This window comes from Oncorhynchus gorbuscha, linkage group LG25 (genome assembly GCF_021184085.1).
Source record: "Oncorhynchus gorbuscha isolate QuinsamMale2020 ecotype Even-year linkage group LG25, OgorEven_v1.0, whole genome shotgun sequence".
Classification (NCBI taxonomy): domain Eukaryota; kingdom Metazoa; phylum Chordata; class Actinopteri; order Salmoniformes; family Salmonidae; genus Oncorhynchus; species Oncorhynchus gorbuscha.
In genome coordinates, this window is record NC_060197.1 from 4,541,612 (window position 1) to 4,559,472 (window position 17,861).

General features: G+C 45.5%; 1 protein-coding gene across 2 annotated transcripts in view; it reads left to right on the top strand.

The window, feature by feature from the left end:
* LOC124014055 (semaphorin-3C-like) overlaps window positions 1-17,861 on the top strand; it is a 61,330-nt gene that overhangs the window by 20,952 nt on the left and 22,517 nt on the right. For both annotated transcript variants that reach the window (XM_046328737.1, XM_046328736.1), the window contains exon 2: window positions 5,651-5,825. In XM_046328737.1, coding sequence (XP_046184693.1) covers window positions 5,690-5,825 — 136 coding nt within the window. In that variant the 5' untranslated portion in view covers window positions 5,651-5,689. The remainder of the gene's footprint in view (window positions 1-5,650; window positions 5,826-17,861) is intronic.

Genomic DNA, 17,861 nt, shown 5'->3' on the forward strand with positions numbered 1-17,861 from the left:
AGTCTGGCGAGACTGTACTCTATCCAGAAATACTGCTGCTTGCAAATGTATTGAAAAAATGAAATATTACATTTGAATAAGTGTTCAGACCCTTTACTCAGTACTTTTTTTGAAGCCCCTTTGGCAGCAATTACAGCCTTGAGTCTTCTTGGGTATGACGCTAAAAACTTGTAGCGTGTATTTGGGCAGTTTCTCCCATTCTTCTCTGTAGATCCTTTCAAGCTCTGTTAGGTTGGACGGGGAGCGTCGCTGCACAGCTATTTTCGGGTCTCCAGATATGTTCCATCGGGTTCAAGTCTGGGCTCTGGCTGGGCCACTAAAGGACATTCAAAGACTTGTCCCAAAGCCACTCCTGCATTGTCTTGGCTGTGTCCTTAGGGTCGTTGTCCTGTTGAAGGTGAACCTTTGCCCCAGTCTGAGGTTCTGAGTGCTCTGGAGCAGGTTTTCATCAGGGATCTATGTTCCATTCATCTTTCCCTCGATCCTGACTAGTCTCCCAGTTCCTGCTACTGAAAAATATCCCCACAGCATGATGCTGCCACCACCATGCTTCACCGTAGGGATGGTGCCAGGTTTCCTCCATACGGGACGCTTGGCCTTCAGGCCAAAGAGTCCAATCTTGGTTTCAAATCAAATTTTATTGGTCACATACACATGGTTAGCAGATGTCATTGCGAGTGTAGCAAAATGCTTATGGATCTAGATCTGACAGTGCAGCAATATCTAACAGGTGATATCAACAATTCCACAACAAAACCTAATACACACAATCTAGTAAAGGAATGGGATAAGAATATAAAAATATATGGATGAGTAGTGACAGAGCGGCTAAGACACAAAAGATAGTGTAGGATACAGTATATACATATGATATGAGTAATGCGAGATATGTAAACATTCTTAAAGTGACTAGTGTTCTATTTATTAAAGTGGCCAATGATGTATATAGGCAGCCGCCTCTCTGTGCTAGTAATGGCTGTTTAACAATCTGATGGCCTTGAGATAGAAGCTGTTTTTCAATATCTCGGTCCCAGCTTTGATGCACCTGTACTGACCTCGCCTTCTGGATGGAAGCGGGGTGAACAGGCAGGGACTCGGGTGGTTATTGTCCTTGATGATTGATCTTTTTGCCTTCCTGTGACATTGGGTGTTGTAGGTGTTCTGGAAGGCAGGTCATTTGACCCTGGTGATGCATTGGGCGGACCGCACCACCCTCTGGAGAGTCCTGCGGTTGTGGGCGGTGCAGTTGCTGTACCAGGAGGTGATACAGCCCGACAGGATGCTCTCAATTGTGCACCTGTAAAAGTTAGTGAGGGTTTTCGATGACGAGCCACATTTTTTTCAGCCTCCTGAGATAGAAGTGCTGTTGTGCCTTCTTCACCACACTATCTGTGTGGGTGGATCATTTCAGTTTGTCTGTGGTATGTACACTGAGGAACTTAAAACCTTTCACTTTCTCCAATGCTGTCCCGTCGATGTGGATAAGGGGGTGCTCCCTTTGCTGTTTCCTGAAGTCCACGATCATCTCTTTTGTTTTGCTGACATTGAGTGAGAGGTTATTTTCCTGACACCACACTCCGAGGGCCCTCACCTCCTCTGTAGGATGTCTCGTCATTGTTGGTAATCAAGCCTACTACTGTTGTGTCGTCTGCAAACTGGATGATTGAGTTGGAGGCGTGCATGGCCATGCAGTCATGGGTGAACAGGGAGTACAGGAGGGGGCTGAGAACGCACCCTTGTGGGACCACAGTGTTGAGGATCAGCGGAGTAGAGATGTTGTTTCCTACCTTCACCACCTGGGAGTGGCCTGTCAGGAAGTCCGGGACCCAATTACACAGGGTGGGGTTGAGACCAAGGTTAATGATGAGTTTGAAGGGTACTATGGTGTTGAATGCTGAGCTTTAGTCAATGAACAGCATTCTTACATAGGTATTCCTCTTGTCCAGATGGGATAGGGCAGTGTGATGGCGATTGCATCGTCTGTGGACCTATTGCCGCGGTAAGCAAATTGGAGTGGACTAGGGTGTCAGGTAGGGTAGAGGTGATTATGATCCTTGACTAGTCTCTCAAAGCACTTCATGATGACAGAAGTGAATGCTACGGGGCTGTAGGCATTTAGTTCAGCTACCTTTGCATTCTTAAACAGGAACAATGGTGGCCATCTAGAAGCATGTAGGGACAGCAGACTGGGTTGGGTATTGATTGAATATGTCCGTAAATACACCAGCCAGCTGGTCTGCGCATGCCATGAGGACGTGGCTAGGGATATCATCTGGGCTGGATGCCTTGCGAGGGTTAACACGTTTAAATGTTTTACTCACGTCAGCCACTGAGAAGGAGAGCCCACAGTCTTTGGTAGCGGGCTGCGTCGGTGACAGGCACTGTATTATCCTCAAAGCGGGCAAAGAAGGTGTTTGTTTGTCTGGAAGCAAGGGGCTGGTTTTCTGTTTGTAATCCGTGATTGTCTGTAGACCCTGCCACATAGGTCTCGTGTTTGAGCCATTGAATTGCAACTCCACTTTGTCTCTATACTGACACTTTGCTTGTTTGATTGCCTTACGGAGGGAATAACTTCACCGTTTGTGTTCGGCCATATTCCCAGTCGCCTTGCCATGATTAAATGCGGTGGAACGTGCTTTCAGTTTAGCGCGAATGCTGCCATCAATCCATGGTTTTTGGTTAGGGAAGGTTTTAATTGTCACAGTGGGTACAACATCTCCCATACACTTCCTTAAACACGCTCACCGAGTCAGCGTATATGTCAATATTATTCTGAGGCTATCCGGAACATATCCCAGTCCACGTGATCAAAGCCATCTTGAAGCGTGGAAACCGATTGGTCAGACCAGCTTTGGATAGACCTAAGAACGGACGCTTCCTGTTTTATTTTTTGCCTATAGGAAGGGAGCAACACGATTGAGTCATGGTCAGATTTGCCAAATAGAGGGCAGGGCAGGGCCTTGTATGCATTGCGGAAGTTAGAGTAGCAATGGTTGAGCGTGTAACTCACTCGTGTTCATCAGACCAGAGAATCTTGTTTCTCCTGGTCTGCGGGTCTTTAAGTGCCCTTTGGCTAATTCCAAGCGGGCTGTCGTGTTCTTTACTGAGGAGTGGATTCCGTCTGGCCACTCTACCATAAAGGCCTGCTTGGTGGAGTGCTGTGGAGATGGTTGTCCTTCTGGAAGTTTCTCCCATCTCCACAGAGGAACTCTGGAGCTCTGTCAGAGTGGTCATCAGGTTCTTGGTCACCTCCCTGACTAAGGCCCTTCTCCCCCGATTGCTCAGTTTGGCTGGGCGGCCAGCTCTAGGAATAGTCTTAGTGGTTCCAAACTTCTTTCATTTAAGAATTATGGAGTGTTCTTGAGGACCTTCAATGCTGCAGACATTTGTTGGTACCCTTCCCAGATCTGTGCCTTGACACAATCCTGTCTCGGAGCTCTACAATTCCTTCGACCTCATGGCTTGGTTTTTAGACAGGTGTGTGCCTTTCCAAATCACCTCCAATCAATTGAATTTACCACAGGTGGGCTCCAATCATTTTGTAAAAACATCTCAAGGATGATCAATGGAAACAGGATGCACCTGAGTTCAATTTTGTGTCTCATAGCAAAGGGTCTGAATACTTATGTAAATAAGGTATTTTTTATTTAAAAAAAATCTAAACCTGTATTCACTTGGCCATTGTGTGTAGATTGAGGAAAAATATTAATTGACTCAATTTTAGAATAAGTCTAACCTAACAAAAATGTGGAAATAGTCAAGGGGTCTGAATACTTTCCCAATGCACTGTAAACATGCTCAATTGTGTAAAATGTTAATATTCCATTACAAAAGACAGCCTTGGGAATTGCTCTCATTCAGTAAAGTCATTATGGCAGAGCCAGAAAATCAGATCTCCTGTTCGGCATCTAAGAAAAACTAATTGGTCTTAAAATGTCGTCACACATTCATTGATTTAGTAGTTTTTTAAAAGAGAGATGGGAAATTAATTAGACAAAGGACCAAGCAACACACAATAAACCCACTTATCATTATACCACTTCGGTAATGTATTGCTGTATTAATTCAAGTCCACCTCCTTTATGGAGACCAATTTAATTGTCATCTCCAGGTTTCCTGGCAAGGCTTCGACAAGCAGCAGTATTTCTGGTCTGACTACAGTCTCGCCAGACAAATGAATGTTTATGGCTATCCACATGGCTTTGTACACCAGAACGTGCAGCATTGCTCCTTATAAGGCTGTTATGTATATCAATGGGGAGCTTGATTGTGTACATGGAGCACTATCAGGCTGCCAGACATGCCTTAGGAGGTTAGGGAGGTCAGTTGTACTAGCTAGGTGCCAGTCATATTTGTAGGGATCCATGATATCACCTGACAGGTTATACAGTATGACCGTGGTAGATTTAAAGCAGGAGAGAAGTTCCAGTTGTATGTGTCTAATCTTGCTGAGGTGGCGTGTCATGGCAGGCCTGTGTCTTATCTCACAGTAATGACTCCTGGCACTCAGCAGCAGTAGAGGTTCCCGTCTCCAGTGATGGTTTAAGCAGCTGTGAGGCTGACATCTCCAGTCCAGCGCAAGGGCTTCTCTCTCCTGGAACTCACCCCAGCTAGGGTGGGCTGGGATAGGGAGGGCCAAAGAGATCTTAGCCCTTCTGCACTTCTCCATATGCGTTCTAACTCTTCACACGCGGCCCCTCAAACGACGACCCAAGCCTGTCATGCAGGTTACATTTCAGCTGGGTGATATATGGTTCATCTGATCCCAGTGCCTCAACCTTTCTGTCAGCTGCATCCCAAATTGAAAGTTTCATAGATATCCCACCCTCCTCTATAAGCCATGAGAATATAGATCTGTCTTTATTTGGGTGCATTTGATTGTTTCCCCCATTTTTATTATTTTCTATTAAACCAAAATGGATACTCTGCGCATAATACATTGAGTGGCGTGGCCTTGGGCAGAAGAGCCTGCTCAGTTTTTCAGAGGCAGTGAGAAGCTCAGTCATTGGTTAGCAGTCAGATAATCTCTCTACAGGAGAAAGTCCCCTGGTAATACCTGTCTTTATCAATAATGGAACTCCTCTTGTCCAATAATGGAAGCAGAGTGAAGGCAGAGAGGAGATTCTCCCCCAGCTCTTTTGTGTAGATGAATCTCGTCCGTAACGGGGAGCCATGTTAGAGGACACGGTAACTGATGTATTTAACTGTCATGTGACACTCGCTCTCTCCTTTAACACGGATCCTCATTATTTATTGTTATTATTAGAACAGGAAGTAGACGCCATAGGACAGGAAGTAGACGCCATAGGACAGGAAGTAGACGCCATAGGACAGGAAGTAGACGCCATAGGACAGGAAGTAGATGCCATAGGACAGGAAGTAGACGCCATAGGACAGGAAGTAGGCGCCATAGGACAGGAATAGATAATGGAGGGCTGCAGCACTGCTAGTTTTAATCCTACCTTTCTAATCAGGAATTGTTTCAGACCTGGGAAACAAGATGAGTGAATCAATCAATTACTGGGATCTATTAACTACCGGGAAGAGAATAAAATCAGCGGTGGTGTAGCCCTCGTGGACTGGATTTGAACATCCCTGCCGTATCTGTGGTACTGTAGTCTGACCAGTGATGCACCGCTCTCTCCCTTAGGTTATTTGGACGAGGTGTGGTTCCTGAGGCCCTGCTGTAATGAGGTGGCCGGAGGGGGTCGTGAAGACCCCGCCCTGGATAGGAGTCAGATCCACCCTCCTGGCTCTCTCTCTCCTCCTCACTTGTGTCTCCAGCTTCCTCCAGCCACTGCCAAGAGTCTTCCTCTCCTTCGAAGGTAAAGAAATGTCCTGTTTACTCCAACAGTGAATCCCTAAGCATCGGACAGACATGTCCTAAATCTAACCTTCTCCAGAACACCCATAAAACATTACCTCAGGCTTAGTCTCATCCTGGTCTGCTGTGTTTCACCACAGCTGTGATGAACTTACAGAACACAATGAAGATATTAGTTTATGGTGTTAATGGGTAACATATGGTTAATAACAGATTGATGCCCACCCAGAGGATGTACAATCATCTTTGTCATTTTGAACTAACAAGAAAAGACTATATAATGACCTTCTCTGCAATGTCTGAGATGAGGTGATCTCAGACATTCCCTTAGATGTTTGTTTGATTGACATTTAATCAGTGTTCTCGGCCAGATAGTGGTAGGGCGTCTCTAAACGTTATAGTACCCATGCTGCTTAGTCCCTGTGGGACTTAACATTGTCATGTTCTTGGTTTGGGCCTGTGAGACCCCGAGATCGTGGTTCTGTTCCATGTCATTGAGGCGAGCCAGAGCCCATACCTCTGTGATCGTACTGTACTATGTCATGAATGACTGACTGCCCGCCTGGTTAAATGTTAAACACACACAGTGGGTGGAGGCACTGTCTCCCATCCCCGTGAGTGTTGTTACAGCCTCTTGGTTGGATTCTGTTTTATTTAATTTCCTTGACACCGATGATTGGATGAATTATTAACCCTCTGAACTTGGAAGGAGTTTGCGGGGGGAGGCGGCTGGAGGGGTTGTTTCTTGTTTCTCATGCTTTCAGGAACCAGCTAACCCTCCTCATAAGTGGTGTAGCTGTACACTGGTGTTGATGTTGTACAGCAACTTCTGGGTATGTTTGATTATCTTTCAGTACCTCCAGGCTGATTTATTATGTCCAATCCAGGAAAGACTGGCTGTGCTATGTCTTTGTTGCACGTGTCTGTGCGGCGTCTGAGTGCTCAGACAGTGTGAAGAGGTGTTGTGGCTGTGACTCATTGTCTCTGGAAAGGCTGTGATTTGCTGTGGTCATCTTTTTCCTTGACTCCCGGCACCTTTCTCTTCCTCTCACTGGCTCTCATCCTCTTTCCTTCCCTGACTTTCTCTCTCCTCTCCCCCTCTTCTTCTCTCTGTGTTTCTCTGTGATTGTCTCGAGTGCTGTAGCCCAGCAGAGACAGGCAGCGAAACGCCCCACTCAGCAGAGCTGCTCACAGACAGGACCCAGGCTGTATACTCTTGTCTAGGGGATGTGTGGAGCATTGCGGGTGGCTTGGAAAAATCCTGCTCGCTCACTGCAAACAGACCAAACCACTCAAATACCTCTGTGGCTTTTACATACAACCACGGTAGGCCTATTCACTCCTGCCCTGTTAAATGGCTGACCTCCAGGATTCCTGGTCAACATGCTGGAAATGAATCTATCCCTGCTGCTGATCATGTGATTGGTTAATCCCTTTTCAATGTGTGGATTTGATTTGTCCCCATTTCCTGATTTAGTTTGACATTTCACTCAGATACAGTAAAACCACTGAGGAAGTACAGTTCCCGCTCAGCCCAGTCAAAACTGTTCGCTGCTCTGGCTCCCCAATGGTGGAACAAACTCCCTCACGACGCCAGGACAGCGGAGTCAATCACCACCTTCCGGAGACACCTGAAACCCCACCTCTTTAAGGAATACCTAGGATAGGATAAGTAATCCTTCTCACCCCCCCTCCTCCCCTTAAAATATTTAGATGCACTATTGTAAAGTGACTGTTCCACTGATGTCATAAGGTGAATGCACCAATTTGTAAGTCGCTCTGGATAAGAGCGTCTGCTAAATGACTTAAATGTAAATGTAAATGTAAAACCAAAGGGAACTATTATCAGTCAAAGTGGTTCTTGGTTGGGTAGCTCTGGTTTGGTGGCGGACCGGTAATAGCTTGATTTTAAAAATAAAACAAATATTTATTTGAAAGTCAGGTGTGTGTATGTCACTTAGGATGATCTATGTAGGTGCATCGCTGTGCTTTATTCCCATGGGACTCATTGGATTGAATTAGTGTGAAAACAGAAGCAGAGGGGATTTGGCAGTGACTGGAAGGACATTTCAAGGTAAGGAAAGGAATGGAGATTTGATTGTGAGCCAAGATTTCAGGTGTTGTTTAGCTTCCATGCTGTGATTTTTAGAGCTATTGTGTCCGGGATGTTAAGCACATGGGAGTTGAGCTGAACTGATCTATGTTGGTGGAGCTGGAAATCATTTTCTGTTGGTGCAGACAGGCTCCCTATTTCACCCTGCATTCAGTGGAGCTTCTGCCTGAGAGAGATCCAGATGTAGGGAGTTTGAGACTCCTCTGACCGAGGGAGAGGACTCTTCTCTCCAACAAACTCCAGTGTGGACGTCCACCACTGTGGGAATTATTTAGGGTGCATGGGCTCTCTCCAGTACCAGGGTGGGGAGAGGTGCAGGGCCTTCGAGAGGGTAACAGGTGGGAGGTCCAGTCAGTAGCAAGTGTAAGGGTGTGTGTCAAAGGTTCTGCACTGGAGGTGAGATATACTGTAGTTCCCTAGAGTAAAGACTATTTTATTACTACAGCCTAAACTGACTAAACCAAAAAAAGAGAACAAATTCTGGGGGGAGACTGTGTCAGTACACAGTATCTCTCTCTCTCTCTCTCTCTCTCTCTCTCTTTCTCTCTCGCTACCCATCTTTTCTTCCCTCTCCCTTGAAACTCTAGCCGAGGGTAAGGCAGGTTCACGTGGCTGAGTGAGTCAGCTTGCGTCTCCAGGAGAGAGGTTGCCATCACTGACATTCCTGCTCCCTCACACTGCTTAATCTAGTCTTGGAGAAGCAAATGCAATGGCAACCAAAACACAATAATAAACAGTGAGAAACGCAGGCCCCCGAACGCAGCCCTACATAATAAACAGTGAGAAACGCAGACCCCAGAACACAGCCCTACATAATAAACAGTGAGAAACGCAGGCCCCAGAACGCAGCCCTACATAATAAACAGTGAGAAACGCAGGCCCCAGAACACAGCCCTACATAATAAACAGTGAGAAACGCAGGCCCCAGAACGCAGCCCTACATAATAAACAGTGAGAAACGCAGGCCCCAGAACGCAGCCCTATATAATAAACGGTGAGAAACGCAGGCCCCAGAACGCAGCCCTATATAATAAACAGTGAGAAACGCAGGCCCCAGAACGCAGCCCTATATAATAAACAGTCAAATACGTTTCAGTAAAGCTGGAAACTAAATGAGGGGCTTCCTCAATTTTTAGCAAAAATCATTTTGGATTTAGTAGCATAAGAGATTTGTATTTAAACTTTTGTTTTCAATCACTTATTTTCTCCAATATTTAGTCTAGCGACCCCTTTCATTTGACATATTCCAAAACACAAACTCCATCTGTCTCAGTGAAAGTTAAAATAATGAATAGCGGACCGCTCTGAAGTCTGTGTTTTGTCAACCACGGATAAAATAAGATAAGGGCCATATTTTCCCATGAATCATTCAAATGTGAGAATGGTACAAAGCCCAGGACTAAGGACTGAATAATGAACCACTAACAGTGGGCTTCCTATAGCTTTCTCTGAGCATGTGAGGTGTAGATTAGACTGGGCTAGGTCTAATCCTAGGCCAGGATTCAGACAAACGCAGAGAAAATGTAATAAAATATTTGGCTGAATCGTGGGTTAGGATTACCTAGTCCCAGTCAGATTTACACCTCACCTGCTCAGAGAAAGCTTTTGGGATTTGGAGCCCTAGGCGTCGTGATTTGATGGCTACTACAAGTCAAGAACACTGATGTCGATAATCTGTGTTTATTTAAATCCCTGCCATAGACTATATGGAGTAATGTTTCAATTTCAACGAAGGTGGAAAATGAATCTGGGTCTGTTCCAGTGGTCATATGGCATTGTCCTTTATCAACCCGATTCAGTGACATAGGTGATATGCTTTTAATCAGAAACAGAATTCACTTTTTTGTCTTGGCTTTTTACTCCGCAAAATATACTTTCGAACCTGAAGTATCTGGATTTCATCCCGGTTTATTTGTCCAAATTGCTGAGCATAGAAGAAAACGGTAGAGCATCAGTTCATCAGATCATGGTCAGAAAGATAGCTCATGCCATGTTGATACTTTGTTTGACCCAGGTGAAACATTTCACAACCTTTTTGTTAGGCTGTGTTCTGCACCTGCCAGTGAGTTTACAAGCCAATACGACAATGTTTTAGCCCTGATCTAATTGTTAGGAGGCCGTATTAACGAGTTGCCTGCCCAGGGCTACGGCTGTATGGTACTTATCACACATCTATGGCTGTGTGTATGCGGTCTGGTAGGATGATTTGGGTTTTGTTTCTCTCTGGCGGATTGTGAAGAGGATTCTACACTAAGGCAGTGGGTGTTGAGAGTCATGGTCACTGTCGCTACTGACAGGGTACGTGTGGCTCAGGGTGGGTGCTGGTCTTTGTTTAAGATGTCATTAATGTAATCTGTCCTGCTGGTGGTCAGGGTGTCGCTGTGTAAATGAGGCTTAGGAAAATATACAAGTATTTGGATGTTAAAACAAAAAAAAATTGTCTGAGTCTGTGTATATCTCTGTGTGTGTGTTTTAGCAAGTGTCTATTTGAATCCTTCGGTCTAGTCCTTGGTAGAGAGCCTTGGTCGCGTAGCTGTAGTTTGAGACGTGTGGGAGATTGATTAAGATGGTGTTCTTGTAATGAGTGTTCCCTCTCTCTGGGAGCTACTCCTGTTCTCAGCCAAACCCAGAGCGGAACCAGACGTCTCACACACACACAGCCGTCTGTCTCACAGCCTCTCACCATAGAACGGATGCTCTGGTTCCCCAGCTTCCAGAGATTAGTTCCTCCTTTTATAATGCGTCATTAGAATCTCCTCCTAGCCCTCATTATTCATAAAGGATGACTATCAGGAGGTCGTCCAACTGTGAAGTATGTTTATTTAATTGTGGGGTGGTGTGTGGGTGTGTGCGCTCATGCAAATTCTTCACATTTTGATTACTTTCTACTTTTCCCTGAATCACCATGGAAACTGACAGGTTTTTTTTCTCCGTCCCTCTGTATAAAACAAATTGAGGCTCTGAATTGTTAAGTGAATATTTGGAATACTTCAGGTATCCTGAAAAATGTTTGAACCCTTTCAGATTTAACCCGAAGACTCCTCGGCGTTTTACTGAGGAAAATCACGAGGTGCATTCAGTGGAATTGAAACGAGGTAAAACATTTTCCGAATTCCTACGTGAAGGACTCATTTGGAAGATAAACAGCAGAGCCTTGCCAATGTAACATTCACCTCCTGTAAGATAATGTCTCCAACTTTAAATCTAATGGCAAGTTCTGAGCCAGTGGCCTGGATAGGTCAAACAGACTGCTGCCTGCATGGTCGTCAGCAGGGTCAATAGGAAGTCAAAAGGTCGTTAAAGGCAGGGTTGACGCAGGGCAAAAGTGGACCTGTGTGTCTGCATTTAGTGCTCAGGGGCATGGAAGTAGAGTAAAATGCTTCTAATTTCACACAGCATCCCATATCTGCTTTACATTATTTTTCCCAGAGTGCATCTAAATTTGTAATTTGCAACATAATTTGCCTTTGAAGTGAAATCACAAATCCGTGATGGTATGCTCCAGGGAGTTCAAGGCTATGCAAACCGGTGACCTGTCATTACTGTCGACAGGGAGATATATTTAGACATACAAATAACCAGGCTGACTGGGGTTGTTTTGTGTGTGGTTGTTGTTTGTGTCTCCAGGCATGTGTCCTGTTGCTAGCCGAGCTAATTGATTGCGTTAGAAACAGGACATTCTCCAGTGAAGGTTAGCGGGTACAGGCTGCAGCAAAGCCTACGGCCGCTGTGTTTGCGGACAGGGTTTGACAAGCCTTCTGTCAGTCATACCTTTTCTCTCCTTTCTCCCCCTTTCTCTTCCTGTCTCGGTGTTTTGACATTCCCGTCTTCGACCTTGCCGCCCCCAGATGAATGTTTTAGTGTTCATCCCGTGCACCATGTTGAAAGGTAATCCATGGCCATCAATATGGAAGAGAAGGTATCCTTCTGGAAGATGCACAAGGTCAAATGGAAATGGTGACGGTTGGTCTTTGGGAATTTAGGCTATTGATTCAGTGAAATGTGTTCTCAGCGTTGTTTTTCTGTTTTTTTACAGATGTATCATTAAATATTTTATCTTGCACACAACTATTCTGTATTCACTAACAATGGAACAAGGCTCAGAGTGACTCTTTTGGAATAACTATTTCTTATACCAGTGAAAATATTTGTATTTTATTGTTGGGATCAATGACAAAATGTGAGTTATTTGAACCTTTGAGGTCAAGACCCTTTTCTGAGATCTTGGTCATAACATATCGGTTTTGAGTGAAGGTTAAAAGAAACTGCATGTCCGTGACCAGTTAATACTCTCTGTACCCTCACCAGGGGTGTAAAAAGTACCCAACTGTCATACTTAAGACAAAGTAAATGTATGTTATTAGAAAATGACTCAAGTGAAAGTCACCCAATTAAATACTACTTGAGTAAAAGTGTTTAGTTTTAAATATACTTAAGTAGCAAAAGTAAATGTAATTGATCAAATGTACTTAAGTATCAAAAGTATAAATAATTTCAAATTCCTTATATTAAGTAATCCACACAGCAACATTTTTTAAATGTACGGATAGCCAGGGGCACACTCCACCACTCAGACATAATTTAAAAAGAAAGCATTTGTGTTTAGTGAATCCGCCGGATCAGCAGTAGTTGGGATGACCAGGGATGTTCTCTTGATAAGGGTTCACAATGTAAAGAGTAATTTCGGGTGTCAGGGAAAGTGTATGGAGTAAAAAGTACATTATTTTTTTAGGAATATAGTGAAGTAAAAGTCATCACAAATAGTAAAGTACAGGTACCCTAAATGACTTGCAGTAAGTAGTACTTGAAAGTATTTTTACTGAAGTACTTTACACCACTGACCCTCGCCATAATTCAACAGCACTGAGATGACCGTTTGACATTCATGATGTCAGCCAGGAAGGAAAGACCTTTTAATCCAACAAAACGATGATCTCAACATGTCGTCTCTGCCCAATTCGCCTACATTTTTCTCAGCCTTTGCTTCTCTTCCACTTCCACTAATAAATCAGAGAATCTCATGGCCCAGTACTGTCTATTAAACCTCCCCTCAACCTGACAGTTTCAAGTTTTATTAGTCATATGTACGGGATTCACATGGTTTACACCGTCCAACCAAATGCTTACTTGCAGGTTCCTTCTCAACAATGCAATAATAGAAGATAAGAATATGAACGTAAAGTAAATGACTCCGTAGAATAAACATTTTAGCATAAGTATAATACAGGAAGGCACGTTTTATAGTTCAATATTGACTCTCCCTCTGGTCTCATGGGGCCTGTAGTCTGTAGCTGAACTGACAGTAAAAATACATTGATTTAGTATCTGCGGGCGGGGTGAAGGAGTAATTGGAGGACTGGTTAGGTGAAAGGTCATGAGAGGCCCTACGGGGGGTGGGGAGGGATGCTGTGGCAGGTGAAGAGGCCAGGTGCTAATTAAGGCTAACGCTTAGCTAGCGTGATGGACAGGTTGGTTTGCGTCTCCGGTTTCAGACTCCTGGAGGAGATATTACCCAACGCCACTGCAGCGCAGGTCATCCGTGTAACGAAGACTGCTCTGATACTGGTGCTGAGTAACCTCACCCTGCAGAGTCTTAGAGAACCACACTCTCACTGCCAAGGAGAAAGATTATTCTATGCCCTCGTGTTCTACCCTTGTGTCCTACATAGTGAAAATGGAGTGTGAAATCAATGATGGGGATGTCATACTAAAGGCTAATCGGAGAATAGTCATCCTACATATGACCGAGTCCCCTGACATGATGTCTGGAGACTGCTAGATAATGCAGTAACTTACAGAAAATGGTGGGAAGAGGATGACATTGGATGGGATGAGAGTTAGTCGACCGAGCGGTTGTCCCTCTTTCTTACAAGCATGTCCCTGTATGTCTATGGAGAGGAGTGTGTTGATACTTGAGCGGTGAGTTTGTGTGCTCCTGCTCCTCTTGCCGGGTCGAGAATGTCAGACAGACAGACGGACAGCCAGATGACTGTCGCCCTGCATTGGCCACTGTGGGTGGTCCCTCTCTACGGGGGGGGGGGGACAAGGAGACCATGCTCTGGCACGATACCCAACCCACCCCCTCTGCTTCACCTGCCATAACACTGTATACTGTAGAGGTAATGTAGGCTAGGCCTATATCCCCATGGTGATGGAAGAAATGTCCTCGTGCGGGTCAGTGTCTCCAGAGCCAGACCAAAGCTTTGAGTTGCCAGGATAAAGGTTGTGAGTGGCGCAGTATGTGTGAATGTACCAACATTGTATTAGAGGAGTGTAGCCATGCAGAACTGAACCCAAGGAGATGTGGCATTGTCCTCACAAAGAGCACCGACACTTGGCAAGAGGTCTAAAGTCAGACGTTTATAAAGAAACCCACTCCATCTTCAGTGGGTACATGAATCAGGGGGCGGAAGTGTACTAAGCCCATGCTTCAATATTTATCAAGGCGAGTGATTGGGATCCGCCAAATCCTGCCCCTGAAAACAGTGGAACACAGCTCCTAGTCGTTGAAAATAGACAATGCCTCATTTGCATGTGGTTAATGAATTCATGATGGCCTTTGAGGGTGTGGCCCATTTTTGAAAAGGAATGCATTGAATCTGAGACTCAAAGGGAGGTTTGTGATTGGCCGCCTGCCCGGCTCTGTGGTGTTAATGGGGTCTGAAGATCTCTGGGCCTTTGGCTCTCAGACACCGAGGTAGCCAACATCCAGCAAGAACTCACACTCCACAGGCCTAGTTAACCATTTAACCTAGTATAGCTTTCCAGTACCCCTATGAGTAGAGCGGATTAAATCTTGGTTGTAGACTTGGTTCTCTTAAACTTCAGCCCCAGATGAGCCTTGGCTTGAACCATCCTGTACCGCGTACGGCATCCATATTAGGAAGTTGTCTGTTCACACAATGCCGTAATCCTGATCCTTTGATGCCTCTTTGTGCACCTGACCCTGCCTGGACACAGCTGGACTACACGTGTCATGGCTCAGTACAGCCTGAGTGTCAGTCCCCAGCTGGTGCCCACCGCACATAGAGAAAGGGAGAGTAGAATGAGCCTGTCGGGTGGCTCAGTGAGCCAACCAGCACAGACTGCTGGCTCCATGTCCTTAAACCTGGTCTTGTGGGGACCCACATAGTCATCGCTCTTGTAAAAGCCAGACGGCGTACTTTCCAGAGGCGCTGAATCCATTTGTACAATTCTGCAATGTGATAAAACTGTTGTATTGCGAGCCAAACCTAAAACACCACTGGCTTGTTTACTGGTGGGGATCATGGAGGCCTACTACTTTGATCAGCCTAACAAATGGGAGAGTTAGTCTGTCATTCCGTGTTATGGGTTTTCACTTCGCCGGAGGGAGACTTCTTACTCTCTGTGGTGGTACAACCCCCCCCCCCTCCCCCAATGTAATCACAGCAACGTGAAACAAGACAAGGCCTATCCCATCTACATTTATACAATTATGAAATGAACACTGCAATCTCTTCCACGATTTTAATTACAGTAATACCATCATGGGCGGAAGGACAAGTCCCTGCTGCTGCCCAAATCCTTCACTTAGATTCGACAGACTGACATCACAACTGCCTTTTGGACAGTACTATGTAGCATGCAGGACGGTTGTTGCCTTTCTCTGCTATCCTCCCTCCCTTAGTTTACAGAATACTTGTTTATAGGGAATGATGATCAAAGCTTGTTGTCTGGTAATGTCATCAGACGTTCCTGGTGGGTTTTAGACTGGATTAAAAGCCTGCTGTCTTAAACAGATTTGCCCTCCATGCACAAGGTTCACTGGACTGGGGATCAATGCAAATGTGAATCCAAAGTGTGTTAATAAGCTGATGAAATATAGATCATCCATTAGGCTCATTAGTTACATTCTCACCATCGAATCTCTGACCCGAAGTCTTGGGTGACCGCTAGTATGGATTTATATCTGGGTTTTAGTCTTGCATGTGAAATATGTAGACTACTCCACTCAGACTAGATAACATCTGTAGTTGCTCTGCGGCAGTGTACGATGATGCGAAGCCCGCAACCCGCCACCACTTAAATATTGAATGACCGTTGTGGTCTCTTGGCCCCTACAGAAGGTTTTTGTGCCACTTCCGCTTGACCAAGCTCTCACAAATGAACCACTCTTCAAAGGGACTAGAGGTATTACTGTGCGGTCACCTGCAGCGGGCGGCTGCTCTGCAACCCGCAGTCCACTACATGGGGTGAACGCGCCTGGTCAGAACGCTGTTCCTGCACAGCGGAGCCCCCATGGGTGAACGCGCCTGGTCAGAACGCTGTTCCTGCACAGCGGAGCCCCCATGGGTGAACGCGCCTGGTCAGAACGCTGTTCCTGCACAGCGGAGCCCCCATGGGTGAACGTGCCTGGTCAGAACGCTATTCCTGCACAGCGGAGCCCCCATGGGTGAACGTGCCTGGTCAGAACGCTATTCCTGCACAGCGGAGCCCCCATGGGTGAACGTGCCTGGTCAGAACGCTATTCCTGCATGGAATAGTGTTCATGGGTGAACGCTCACAGTCAAAGTGAACTCTGGAGTCCTACCAGGAGGCACACGGGGGAAGGTGCGGACCACCTGCCCACATAAATAATAGACTACCCACAATCCTCTGAGTCCTCAACACTGCTCTGCGTTCTCCTACTGCGGGCGTGTTCTGTAACTGGGGCAGAAATGTTTTTGTATCCTGTCTGATGCCTAAACAACAAGGGATATGCCATTTCATCCTCACAGTCAACACCACCGCAGCTCAACCTACATACCAGACCTCCCCAACGTCTTACTGTCAAGGGTGGTGTCCTCCCATTTTACGATCCCCTGAATACTTCAAGCGAGCCAATAACAATGACCAACATTCTTACTCATTATGTTTAACAGTTAGAGCCCGTTTTTTCCTCAAGCCACATCTGAGTGAATCCAGTCTACATAAACAGCACCATCCATAGCAGACTGGACAGACGAGGACAATATAGCCAATTATATCCACAAACACTTATGACATACTCAGGCTGGTGATGTCATCATAGTGGAATGCAGGCTAAGCCTGCAATAAATATTACTACAACCTAATAGATTTCAAATTCATTGTGATGAGAGCATATGGGGGTTCCCATTTTGATATGTTGGTTTTCAATAAACAGGCCCGAACTCATCATAGGAGTTTGATTGTCAAACCCAATGATTTATATGGTAACAGACCGTGTTGTACATGTATCAGCCACTGTCCTCCAAATGCTTTAAGCGATACTTCTGGGACTCATTATTACTGATCTATGACAGCCATTATATAGTTTAAGGTTTGCTTTGATTACATTTCCACAGCAGCGTATTAATGTTATGGCGTCAAAAGCTTAACTCGTCCCACAAGGATGACCTCCGATCCCATCAGGTCAGAGGTTAATGGGTAGTAGAATAAACATCCACAGACTTGCCTGCCACCATCTCTCCAAGTAAGCCGATCTCATTATAAATTAGACGCATGCTAAATTGTGCAAATCCCATGCATCTCAGGCAGAAAATGGTGGAGAAGCACTTGAAGTGAGTCTTCATGTTTTTTCTTCAGAGAGTGCAGGTGCGGTACACCAACGGCTATTGTGACATTGTGATAGGCTGTATTGCTTACCCAGGCATGACTCCTGTGTTTCCCGCTGGTGTCATGATGAGCAGACAGACACTGGATCCCATGGTATGCACCAGAGGCTATGCTCGCCTCACAGAGGATCAGCTGGGCGGCGGGGTCATGTGACGCATGCCTGCCGCGCTGTTTCCCCCCAAAACACTGGACTTAGTTAGGGCTTCCACCCACGGTAGGAAACATGAAAGTGTCCAATTCCTCCACTGAGATAACAATACAGAGTTAACTTATTATCATTATTTCACCCGGGCCGCCTCACCCCACACACCTCTGAACACTTTATTC